Source organism: Mustelus asterias, unplaced genomic scaffold, assembly GCF_964213995.1.
Source record: "Mustelus asterias unplaced genomic scaffold, sMusAst1.hap1.1 HAP1_SCAFFOLD_2369, whole genome shotgun sequence".
NCBI classification, from domain to species: domain Eukaryota; kingdom Metazoa; phylum Chordata; class Chondrichthyes; order Carcharhiniformes; family Triakidae; genus Mustelus; species Mustelus asterias.
Window position 1 is genome coordinate 18,380 of NW_027592314.1, and position 13,238 is coordinate 31,617.

Sequence of the window (13,238 nt, forward strand, 5' to 3'; positions counted from 1 at the left end):
AAAAGCCATTAGTTAGAAACAGTGTGTAAAGTGGTACAATTTGAACATCAATAATTTGAAAAAGGAATCGGATAGGTTTGTGTAAATAAAGTTGATTGACGCTAGCCAAGATGGCGGCGGCCAGTTGCCCTCAGCCAAGATGGCGGCGGGCTGCAGCCGCAGGATGTGACGCCAACACCGATCGCCTGGCAACAACCCCAGGCTCGATTGCTATTAACATCAGAGCTTTGAAAACGACTTGAATCTGCTGCGGCATTGAACGCCGCGGGTCTGATTGCAATTTAAAAAGCGAAGGAAAAAAAATTAAAAGTGAAAATGGCGACCGGAAGTTCACTGAACGTTAGCTGAGGAGGGAGGGGGAGAAGTTAAAGGGTCGAGGATCTCTTCGCCATCCCCTCTTCCTCCCACCAATGGAACCTGTGGAGAGTTTTTTTTATTTTCGCTTGTGAGGCGGCTTTCGGGAGGTGTCCAGAAACTCTGTGTGTAAAAAAAAAACTCAGGCGCACACCAGATATGACGCAAAGGTGACCATCTTAGTGCGGGGCAGGTGCCCCGCGCCGCCTATGTTGTTGTTGGTCGCCGTCACTCAACTTTATTGACAGCCCCGGTGGCGGTGGGCGGGGCCCGACCGTGCGGACCGGGGAGGGAGAAGGCTGTGGGGAGGGCAGGGGGAAGAAGACGGGGCCCCAAAGCAAGATGGCGGCGGAGGGCAGGCAGACAACAACAAAAACAATAACAAGAGCTGCTGCTGGCCAGCCCTGAGGAACCTTCCAGAAACCAAGCATAGCATTTAAATATCTATATATCTATCTATATATATACCAAAACATATCTAATCTAAGCTAGTCTGATTAACTTTAATTGGAGGAGAGGGGGGGGGAAGAGAACAAATAATTTCAAAACACAAAATGGAGCCATATCCACTTTAACAGGGTTGGTAAGTATTTTTTTGGGGGGTGGAGTGGTGTGGGGGAATTTGTCCTCGGCATTTTGGGTTTGGGGGGATGTCAGTCGACATCTTTGGCAGAGGGTGATGCCCCCTACCTCCCCCTGAGAGTGTTGTCAGGGGATGGAACTGGCAGGGTCGGATGTTTGCCCCCTTCTTGTCCTTATCCTGCCCCCAACCTCCTTGGGGTCCACCAGCTCCAGGACACTTTGCTGTCGCTGGGCAGACGGTGTTCGACTGGTGGCGCTCTTATCAGTGCCTCTGAAATTCGGGCCTGAGAGGATTGGGATGGAGAGGAGTGGTAGGAGGTTGGTGTGCCATTGATTGGGGCACGTTAATGCGGGGTTGGAGGGGTGCACAGAAGTGACCTTGGGCACAGTTGATCGCTGTTGATTACTGTTTGAGCCTGTTGCATCTCGGAGCTGTCTTTATTCTTTGCCTCTCTCGATAATAACTTTTGTTTGTTTTTCTCAGGGAGAAGAATCCGCCAAAGTAACAGGTAAACATGGGCCATAAAACCTGGTCCCTCCGTCTTGAATTTGTTTTTTTTTTGCCAACTGCTGATCTGCATCATGCTGTTGTTTCTCCTTTCGCACAGAGCTAAGCCTTTATACCTGCTGTCAACCCTCGCTCTGGGCCAGTGTTTTTGTTTGTTACTATGTCCATGACCAACCCCTTGGCTCGCTGTCACATGATAACTTTTGTGGTCATAGTTTGAGAATAAGGGGTAAACCTTTTAGAACTGAGGTGAGGAGAATTTTCTTCATCCAGAGGATGGTGAATCTGTGGAATTCACTACCACAGAAAGTAGTTGAGACCAAAACATTGTCTGATTTCAAGCCGAAATTAGATATAGCTCTTGGGGCTAAAGGGGTCAACAGATATGAGGGGAAGGAGGGATCATGGTATGATCATAATTAATGGCAGAGCAAGCTTGAAGGGTCAAATGGCTTGCTCCTGCTTCTAGTTACTATGATTTGATCTATCCTACCCTCCAACCGATACCAAACCTACCCTTTTTTAATAATGCCCCCTTTCAACAGCAAAACAAAATCAGATTTCTACCTCCCTTCAGTTTTAAACAGCAGTCATACCTGACTCAAAACGTTATTTCTGTCTGTCTCTCTTGTTTCTTTCCAGAACTTTCTGCTCATATTTAAAATTGTGAACATCCACAGTATTTTGTCCTTGTTACTATGTACTGTGATTTATTATATGCCCTAATAAAGGGATAAAGGGGGAGGTGGCTAGATGGGTGGAGAACTGGCTTGGTCACAGAAGACAGAGGATGGTAGTGGAAGGGTCTTTTTCCGGCTGGAGGCCTGTGACTAGTGGTGTTCCGCAGGGCTCTGTATTGGGACCTCTGCTGTTTGTGATTTATATTAACGATCTGGAAGAAGGTGTAACTGGGGTGATCAGTAAGTTTGCGGACGACACGAAAATGGCTGGACTTGCAGATAGTGAGGAACATTGTCAGAAGCTACAGAAGGATATAGATAGGCTGCAAATTTGGGCAAAGAAATGGCAGATGGAATTCAATCCAGATAAATGCAAAGTGATGCATTTTGGTAGAACTAACGTAGGGGGAGCTATACAATAAATGACAGAACCATAAAGGGTGTAGATACGCAGAGGGACCTGGATGTGCAAGTCCACAGATCCTTGAAGGTGACGTCACAGGTGGAGAAGGTAGTGAAGAAGGCATATGGCATGCTTGCCTTTATAGGACGGGGCATAAGAGTATAAAAGTTGGGGTCTGATGTTGCAGTTGTATAGAACGTTGGTTCGGCCGCATTTGGAATACTGCGCCCAGTTCTGGTCGCCACACTACCAGAAGGACGTGGAGGCTTTAGAGAGAGTGCAGAGGAGGTTTACCAGGATGTTGCCTGGTATGGAAGGGCTTAGTTATGAGGAGAGATTGGGTAAACTGGGGTTGTTCTCCCTGGAAAGACGGAGGATGAGGGGTGAACTAATAGAGGTGTATAAAGTTATGAAAGGCATAGGTAGGGTGAACGGTGGGAAGCTTTTCCCCAGGTCGGTGGTGACGTTCACGAGGGGTCATAGGTTCAAGGTGAGGTTTAACACGGATATCAGAAGGACATATTTTACACAGAGGGTGGTGGGGGCCTGGAATGCGCTGCCAGGCAAGGTGGTGGAGGCGGACACACTGGGAACGTTTAAGACTTATCTAGACAGCCACATGAATGGAGTGGGAATGGAGGGATACAAAAGAATGGTCTAGTTTGGACCAGGGAGCGACGTGGGCTTGGAGGGCCGAAGGGCCTGTTCCTGTGCTGCATTGTTCTTTGTTCTAATGTGTGTTGCTTTTGTACAGAATGCCTTGAGCTTATTGCGACTCTTGGTAAATTCAACACTTTTTGTTTATTTTGCAGGGAGAGGAGTCAGCGCAGGAGCAGGTAAATATTATTTGACTTCAGTGCGAGAAGACTGCGTACATACCTTGTTAAATCACTGAAGGTTAAAGACATTGGATGGAAGGGTATTCAGGCTGAGGAGGTGGTTTGTCGTGGATTATGATAAATTGTGTGTAGAACTTTCTAAGTTACATTTGGAGTGATGTGGACAACTCTGCAAAGAAATGTGAAGTTTCTTGGGCGAGGTTACAGGGAAGCTTTACTGGGGATTTGGCAATGTCCGTTGGGATTCAGTGCTGTACCTGTCCTGGGAGTGTTTGATGCGGACAGAGATTTATTCTCTCTAGCCCCCTGTTTCTACCTCGGAGCAGGAATGCGTGATACGTATTAAATTCATGCCGAATGGGATAAAATGAGCATCAAATAATTTATCAGTTAGAGAAAATCATAGTTTTGGAGTGGTGACTCCTCCACCAAGTCTCCTTAGAGGCCCACTTTTTTCAAGCTGCTTACTGTCTATAAAGCACCTTTTTAAAAAAAATTAACACTTTTTAATATATTGAACCATTATCAAATTCCTCGAGCAACTTGGATGTCTTTGTAATGATTCAGAACTGCTGTGTCACACAAAATGGCGGTCATGTTGAAGTCATTATATTGGAACTCGCCACGACCTCCCCTCATGATGAATGAGTGGGATATGGAGTCAAATTTCTTGCTGATGGTTCAAGTTTGGAGTGGCAAACGGGATGGACGAGGGATTGTGTCACGGTGACTTTTGGGAGGGGGTTGGATTGTGTCACAGTGATCCTGAGCCTGGATGCTTTGGGACTCGGGATGGGAGCTTGCTGGTGGCGGCGTCCCCATGCATCAGATCAGGGCACGGATTTAAAGTGATTAGTAAACGAGGCAGTGGCGAGATGTAGAAAATCGTTTCAATGCAGCAAGTGGTTAGGATCTGGCATCCGCTGCCCGAGAATGAGGGGGAGGCAGTTTAATCACGGCTTCCAACTGGGAATTCACTTGATGTCTGAAAAAGAAAAATCTGCAGTCAGAAAACATCGGAAAATGAGCAATTCACTCAGTCCCATTTGGAGACCCGGTGTGGGCAGGATGGGCCAAAGAGCCTGGGATCTGTCTCCTAACAATTCTGTGATTCAGTTGTATCCGGTTCTGGTTGTCACATTTTAGGGAGGACGAGGGTCTTTGTGAGGGGTGCAGAGGAGATTTACCAGTGAGGCTGCATTTAGAATACTGTGTACAGTTTTGATCCCCTTATTTGAGGTAAGGTAGAATCATACAATTCCGACAGTGCAGAAGGTGGCCATTTGGCCCATCACGTCTGCACCAACTCTCCAAAAGGGTTGCGGAAAGAAGGCGAGAAAGTAGACTTGGTGAGTGTTAGATTAGCCAATTGGTGGAGCAGGCTCAAAACGACCTACCTAATCCTGTTCCTATTTCTTACGGAATGGTTTGAACGATGAGGGGGTTTTGCTACATGCTCAGTTTTGAAGAAGCTGGGATCTTTTTCCTTGGCGCCAGAGAGATTGAGGGGGGATTTGATCGAGGGGCACCAGGTTTGGTTAGGGGGTAATGAGCTGCTCCCATTGGCTGATGGTACAGGAACATGGAGGGGATGGGTGGGGCGCGAGGGGCACACATTGAAGAGTTTGGGTAAGAGATCTGATGAAGGGTCATCTAGACTTGAAACGTTGGCTCTATTCTTTCCCCACAGATGCTGTGGGATCTGCTGAGATTTTCCAGCATTTTCTGTTTTTGCTTTGGGTGAGAGGTAGAGGGCACAATGTGAGAAAGTACCTTTTTAAAGCAACGAGCACTGACAAGCTGGAACCTGCTGCCCATGAAAGGGGTTGGAAGCAGTGTGTGTGAACAATTTTAAAAGAAAATTGGATGGGGTTACGAGGGGAATATATGTGCCGGGCTACAGGGATGGAGCAGAGGGAATGGATTGGAACTGATTGGCTGCTTGACAAAGAGACTGGAAGGGCAGAGTGTCCACCTCCCGTGTGCCACAACTGCAGTCTCACAAGGGCTGGACCATTTAGACTAAGATGAAGAGGGATTACTTCGCTGAGGGTAGTGACTCATGGAAGTCTCTCCCCGAGAAGGCTGTGGAGCATCAGTCCCTGAGCGCATTTGAGACTGAGGTTGATAGATTCCTGATGGAAAGGGATGCTTGGGATTGAGCAGAAATGGAAATATTGCAAACTTTTAGCCAAGGAAAAAGATTTATTCAAAAAAAGTTAGGAGAAAATTTGACATGCCACAAACATACTATAAGTTTTATTTTCAAGGTAAGAGAGGTTTTTGGTTATAAGCATGAACTGTTGAAAAACCCAAGACTACTTTTTAGAAATGTGATAGTTTCCCAGGGGGGTTTACGGTGTAATCAGAGAACATAAAGTTTGGATCGGGTCACTGATTTCTGATTAGCTACGAGGAGAGGTTGGATAAACTCGGTTTGTTCTCACCAGAACGACAGAGGTTGAGGGGTGACCTGATAGAGGTCTATAAGATTGAGTGGCGTGGACAGAGTGGGTAGTCAGATGCTCTTTCCTAGGATAGAAAAGTCAAGTACTAGGGAACATGGGTTTAAGGTGTGTGGGGAAGAGTTGAGAGGAGGTGTGCGAGGCCATTTTTTTAATGCAGAGGGTGGTGAATGTCTGGAATGCGCTGTCCAGGGAGGTGGTGGGAGCAGATACGATAGCGGCATTTAAGGGACATCTGGACAAATACATGGATAGGATGAGAATGGAATGATAAGTGCAGACGGTTTTATGTTAGGCAGGCATCATGATCGGTGCAGGCTTGGAGTGTCGAAGGGCCTGTTCCTGTGCTGTATCGTTCATTGTTCCTTGTTTTCTTTGATTGCGCTCTCTTGCGGGATATCTCAAAGGTGCACCCCACAGAGGGAGTGGAAGGTTGCAGACAGGAACGTCGGGCTTACAGGATTTAACTGTATGACTGTCAGTTTCAGAGGAGTCGTCACTTTGAACACTTGTGGTTATTGGAAAGTTCGGGCCTTCTACAAGTATGTTTGGAATGGGTGAGTGCAGAGCTGGGGCTGAATGTCTTCCTCCTGTTCTGCAGCACTTTGACTCTATACTGTTTTTGACTTTTAGACGCTGATCAGCTGTGGATCATCTTCAAACGCTTGACAAGATGGGGGACAGGAGTGGAGAGCTGGATCTGAAACCTGACTTTAGGAATGGTAAGTAACGCATCTCCTCTTCCCCTTTCTCGGATGGTCAGTACTGAGGAGGCGCTGCACTGTCGGGGATCGGTACTAGGGGAGTGCTGCACTGTCGGAGGGTCAGTACTGAGGAGGCGCTGCACTGTCGGGGATCGGTACTAGGGGAGTGCTGCACTGTCAGAGGCTTGGTGCTGCACTGTCGGAGGGTCAGTACTGAGGAGGCGCCGCACTGTCGGAGGCTTGGTGCTGAGGGGGTGCTGCACTGTCGGAGGTCAGTACTGGGGGAGTGCTGCACTATTTAACTTTTGCCTTTTACAGGCAGCCTAACCAGCAGTCCTGACGACACAGAGGAGGCTCGTGAGACGTCATCTGGCATTGAGGTGGAAGCGTCAGATTTGAGTTTGAGCCTGACGGGGGACGAGCACATGGCGGAGGATGAGGAGGAGGCGGATCGTCGAGGCACCGGGGATGGAGGCAGACATGCTCCGGAGAAGGAGAGCTCGGACGAGCGAGACTCTGACTCGCTGGAGGACACCGGCACATATTCCATTGTGGATGAGGAGGATGAAGAGGAGGAGGAAGAGGAGGAGGACGATAGCAAGATGGAGGACGGTCGCCCAGAGACACCTGCTCGCCGGAGACGGGGGCCCAAGCGGGCCAGCGAGCCTGAGCGCGACTCATCAGAGGAGGAGGCGGCACTGGAACGCTGGGTCCACTCGGAGGTAGCTGCGTTGCCCCCGCCCACCTGGTGTGCTGCCCCCGCCCTGGGAGGCCGGGAGATTGGCCGCGACCCCCGTGCCTTCATGTATCGGGCATGCGGCGCCCGCACCTTCGTGGAACGCTTGCGGCTACAGCATGGCCTGGAGCGTCACATTGGCTGTGTCAACACCCTCCACTTCAACCGCCGTGGTACATGGCTCGCCAGCGGCAGCGATGACCTCAAGGTGGTTATCTGGGACTGGGCCCGTCGGAAGCCTGCCCTCGAGTTTGAAAGCGGGCACAAGAGCAACGTATTTCAGGTGAGGTGGACAGCTGTGTGGGCACAGTTCTGACCTCCCGCCATGTGGCGACACTGCAGAGTTCCTGTTTTGTGGTGTGGAAGTGTACAGATAGTATAGATCACTCACTGTGTAACTGTACAGAGCCAGTGTTTATTCAGTAGTGTAAGGATCACTCGCTGTGTAACTGTACAGATGTGCAGATGCTGGCGTTGGACTGGGGTAACCACAGTAAGAAGTCTCACAACACCTGGTTAAAGTCCAGTAGGTTTATTTGGTAGCAAAAGCCACTCGCTTTCGGAGCACTGCCCCTTCGTCAGGTAAGTGGGAGTTCTGTTCACAAACAGGGCATATAAAGACACAAACTCAATTTACGAAATAATGATTGGAATGCGAGTCTTTACAGGTAATCAAGTCTTAAAGGTACAGACAATGTGAGTGGAGAGAGGGTTAAGCACAGGCTAAAGAGATTGTATTGTCTCCAGACAGGACAGTTAGTGAGATTCTGCAAGTCCAGGCAAGTCATGGGGGTTACAGATAGTGTAACATGAACCCAAGATCCTGGTTGAGGCCGTCCTCGTGTGTGCGGAACTTGGCTATCAGTTTCTGCTCAGCGACTCTGCGCTGTCGTGAAGGCCGCCTTGGAGAACGTTGACCCGAAAATCAGAGGCCAAATGCCCGTGCCCACTGAAGTGTTCCTCAACAGGAAGAGAACACTCTTGCCTGGTGATTGTCGAGCGGTGTTCATTCATCCATTGTCGTAGCGTCTGCATGGTCTCCCCAATGTACTATGCTTCGGGACATCCTTTCCTGTAAAGACTCGCATTCCAACCATTATCCTGTAAATTGAGTTTGTGTCTTTATATGCCCTGTTTGTGAATAGTAGTCCCACTCACCTGACGAAGGGGCAGTGCTCCGAAAGCAAGTGGCTTTTGCTACCAAATAAACCTGTTGGACCTTAACCTGGTGTTGTGAGACTTCTCACTGTACAGAGCCAGTGTTTATTCAGCAGGGTAAGGATCACTCGCTGTGTAACTGTACAGAGCCAGTGTTTATTCAGCAGGGTAAGGATCACTCGCTGTGTAACTGTACAGAGCCAGTGGTTATTCAGCAGGGTAAGGATCACTCGCTGTGTAACTGTACAGAGCCAGTGTTTATTCAGCAGGGTAAGGATCACTCGCTGTGTAACTGTACAGAGCCAGTGTTTATTCAGCAGGGTAAGGATCACTCGCTGTGTAACTGTACAGAGCCAGTGTTTATTCAGCAGGGTAAGGATCACTCGCTGTGTAACTGTACAGAGTCAGTGATCCTCAGCCTACTGAATAAACAATCACTGGATGAGGGGGCCTGGGCAGAGGGGGTGAGGAGGGAGGGACAGGAGGGGAGTGAGAACCTGGATTGGAGAGCGGGGAAGAGGGGGTCTAAGTGGTACGGAAGGCGGGAGGAGAGATCATAGAATCCCTACAGTACAGAAAGAGGCCATTCGGCCCATCGAGTCTGCACCGACCACAATCCCACCCAGGCCCTACCCCCATATCCCTATATATTTATCCACTAATCCCTCTAACCTACCATCTCAGGACACTAAGGGCAATTTTAGCATGGCCAATCAACCTAACCCGCACATCTTTGGACTGTGGGAGGAAACCGGAGCACCCGGAGGAAACCCACGCAGACACGAGGAGAATGTGCAAACTCCACACAGACAGTGACCCAAGCCGGGAATCGAACCCAGGTCTCTGGAGCTGTGAAGCAGCAGTGCTAACCACTGTGCTACCGTGCCACCGATGACGGGTGTGTAGCGGGGGTGAGGGAGTACAAGGGAATGAGTTGGGAAGGGAGGATGGGGGGGGGGGGGGGGGGGGGGCGGTGTGCAGGAAGCGTGAGGGAGGGAGGGTGGGGTGAGGACAATGGGAGGCAGGGGGGATGAGGATGGGAGGTGGGGAGAGAGGGAGGACTGGGAAGGGGTTTGAGGAGGGGATGGCGAATGATGGGGAGGGTGGTTCGAGGAGGGAGGTAGGGATGGAGGATAGAGGGGGAGGGTGAGAATTCCAGAGCTTACGACTTGGCAAGCTGAAGGCACAGTCACCAGTGGTGGAGCGATGGGAAAGAGACCGCTCTTGGACACATGCAGAGAGTGTTATAGAGACTGGGGGAGGGTTTGAAGTCTCAGTGGAATTTGGAAAAAGGTTGAGAATTTTGAATTTGAGATGTTGTTTAAATGGGAGCTAGTGCAGGTCAGCGAGTGAACGGGACAGGCAGCAGAGGTTAAAGACCTCCAGCTCTCAGTGGGTAGAATTTGGGACAGCAGCCAGGAGCCTGTTGGAAAGGTCAAATCTGGAGGCAATGAGGTGCAGAGAAGGGATTCGGCAGCAGAGAAGCAGCAGGTGCCAAGCCTAGCAAAGGCTGCACACAGGGCGAGGAGGGACAGGTTATCTTTGTCCCAGTCACAGAGAATGTCAGTGAGGACTTCGAGACTTGTTTGAACATTACAGTAGGGATGATTGAAGAGATTCAGTGAGAAGTCTCACAACACCAGGTTAAAGTCCAACAGGTTTATTTGGCAGCAGTAGCTTTTGAAGTCTCTAGCTCCTTCATCAGGTGAGTGGGAGTTCTGTTCACAAACAGGGCACATACAGACACACACTCAATTTACAGAATAATGGTTGGAATGTGAGTCTTTACAGGTAATCAGGTCTTAAAGGTACAGACAATGTGAGGGGAGAGAGGATTAAGCACAGGTTAAAGAGATGTGTATTGTCTCCAGCCAGGACAGTTAGTGAGATTTTACAAGCCCAGGCAAGTTGTGGGGATTACAGATAGTGTGACATGAACATGTATGTTTAAGACTTGATTACCTGTAAAGACTCACATTCCAACCATTATTCTGTAAATTGAGTTTGTGTCTGTATATGAACAGCCCTGTTTGTGAACACAACTCCTCACTCACCTGATGAAGGAGCCTGAGGCTCCGAAAGCTAGTGCTGCCAAATAAACCTGTTGGACTTTAACCTGGTGTTGTGAGACTTCTTACTGTGCTTACCCCAGTCCAACGCCGGCATCTCCACATCATGGAGAGATTCATACATGGGCCTTCCAGGAAAGGTAGGAACAGAGTCAGGAGGGAGGGAGTTTGGAGGCTGGGTTGGTCATTTTCCCCCCTCTGCAGGGTAGCGTTCACTTGCTGTAACTGTGATTGATCTCGATTTCTCTCTCTCTCTCTTGCCCGCCCACTCCAGGCCAAGTTCCTGCCGAACAGCGGGGACTCCACGCTGGCGATGTGTGCCCGTGACGGCCAGATCCGGATTGCTGAGCTGTCAGCGACAGAGTGCTGCAAGTCGACCAAAAGGGTGGCTCAACACAAGGGTTCAGCTCACAAGGTGGGTGGTCAGACCTCCCACGAGGAAATGCTCGTGTCTCTCCATCCTTGCCGTCGTGATTTTCACCTCGCTGGTGGTCAAAGTGGCAATTTGGACAAGCTGTTAGACCACAGGAGGCATCGTGGTCCAATCCTCCGCGCCCCAGTTTCAATTCCTGCCCCTTTATTCACAGCTGGCGCTGGAGCCCGACTCTCCCTGCACCTTCCTGTCTGCCGGTGAAGATGCCGTCGTTTTTGCCATTGACCTGCGACAGGAGAGACCAGCTTCGTGAGTATTTGAGCTGGGGATGAGGAGGGAGGTCAGTGCCGAGGGAGAGTCAGGCTGATGGAGGGCTGGTGCCAAGGGTGCACCGTGTTGTAGGAGGGAGTGCAGATGGCATGCCGCGCTGTGGGAAGGAGGGCCGATGCCAAAAGTGCACCGCAGTCGGAGGGAACGCAGCGCCGAGGACACGCTGTGCAGTGGCAGTTTAGAACAACAGGTCGTGACCTTATTGAGACATATCAGATTCTCCGGGGTTGGACAGGGTAGATGCTGAGAGGTTATTTCCTCTTGGGAGAGAGTCTAGGACCAGAAGGCTTAATCTGAGTAAGGGGTCACCCATTAAAGACAGAGATGAGGAGGAATTTCAGCTCTCTGAGGGTAGTGAATCTGTGGAATTCTTTACAGCAGAGGGCTGGACAGGCTGTGTTAAGTATGTTCAAGGCTGCGATAGATTTTTAATCAGTAAGGAAATCAAAGGTTATGAGAAAAAGATGGGAAAGTGGAGATGAGGATTATCACATCAGATCAGTCATGATCTCATTGAATGCCGGAGCAGACTCGATGGGCTCCGACTTCCTGTTCTTACGGTGAGTGACTTGGAGGGGCACTTGCAGGTGGCGATGTTCCCAAGTATCTGCTGCTCTTGTCTCTCTAGATGTGAAGGTGATGCCGAAGGGGCCTTGATGAGTTCCTGCAGTGCATCCTGTAGTTGTTGCACAAGGCTGCCACTGTGCATCAGTGGTAGAGGGAGTGAATGTTTGTGGGAGGGTTAGCAATCAAGTAGGGCTGTTTTAGCTTGGATGGTGTTCAGCTTCTTGAGTGTTGTTGGAGCCGCACTCATCCTGGCAAGTGGAGAGTATGCCATAGAAACTAGTAGCAGAAGTAGGCCATTCGGCCCTTCGAGTCTGCTCTGCCATTCATTTTGATGATCATGACTGATCATCGAATTCAGTATAGTGATTTCCCCCCCCCCCATCCCCATATCCTTTGATCTTTTTAGCCCCAAGGGCTATATCTAATTTCTTCTTGTAATCAGACAACTATTTTCTATGTTAGTGAATTCGACACGTTCACCACCCTCTGGGTGAAGAAATTTCTCCTCACCTCAGTTCTAAAAGGCTTACCCCTTCTCAAACTATGATCTCTAGTTCTGGACTCCTCCACCAGCAGGAACATTCTTTCTGAATCTACTCTGTCTAACACTGTTGGAATTTTATAAGTTTCTATGAGATCCCTCTCACTCTTCTAAATTCCAGTGACTATAATCCTAACTGAATTGGTCTCTCCTAATGTGTCAGACGTGCCATCCCAGGATTCAGCCTGGTAAACCTTCACTGTACTCCCTGTATAGCAAGGACATCCTTCCTCAGATAAGGACACCAAAACTGCACACAATACTCCAGGTGTGACCTCACCAATGCCCGATACAATTGCAGCAAAACATCCCTATCCCGATACTCAAATCCTCTCGCTATGAAGGCCTACATACCATTTGCCTTGTTTGCTGCCTGCTGTACCTGTGTGCACGCTTTCAGCAATGCTTGAGGACGCCAAGGTCTTGCTGAATGTCCACCTCTCAATTTGCACCATTCAAGTAATAATCTGTCTTTGTATTATTGCTACCAAAGTGGATAACCTCACATTTATCCACATTGTACTGCATCTGACATGCAGATACCCACACACACAGCCTGTCTAAATCACACTGAAGCATCTCTGCATCCTCCTCACAACTCCCCCTCCCACCCAACTTTGTATCATCTTGTTTGGGTTTAATCTATTTGTTTGGATTTAATCTCAGTTTAGAGTCTCTCCACCCTCCCCCCTCCTCTAACCTAAAAAGAGGACTCGGAGTGAGAACAGGTAAGCTTTTTTTTTCTCTCTTCTGTTGCTTATTCAGGGAAGTTAGCAGGGATGTCAGTGCAGGCAGTGCAATGTTCCTCCTGTGGGATATTTGAGGTGAGGAACACCAGTGTCCCAGCTGAGTACACCTGCAGGAAGTGCATCCAAATCCAGCTCCTTGAAGACCGTGTTAGGGATCTGGAGCTGGGTGAACTTCGGATC

At 49.3% G+C, this 13,238-nt stretch overlaps 1 protein-coding gene across 1 annotated transcript in view; it reads left to right on the forward strand.

Moving 5' to 3' along the window:
* Positions 1-417: 417 nt before the first annotated feature.
* Positions 418-13,238, forward strand: part of dcaf8 (DDB1 and CUL4 associated factor 8) — a gene marked incomplete at its 3' end in the record, with an annotated part of 38,694 nt that continues 25,873 nt past the window's right edge. The window contains exons 1-7 of the mRNA XM_078207484.1: positions 418-524; positions 1,421-1,445; positions 3,340-3,363; positions 6,465-6,553; positions 6,854-7,554; positions 10,773-10,913; positions 11,086-11,180. Coding sequence (XP_078063610.1) covers positions 6,505-6,553; positions 6,854-7,554; positions 10,773-10,913; positions 11,086-11,180 — 986 coding nt within the window. The remainder of the gene's footprint in view (positions 525-1,420; positions 1,446-3,339; positions 3,364-6,464; positions 6,554-6,853; positions 7,555-10,772; positions 10,914-11,085; positions 11,181-13,238) is intronic.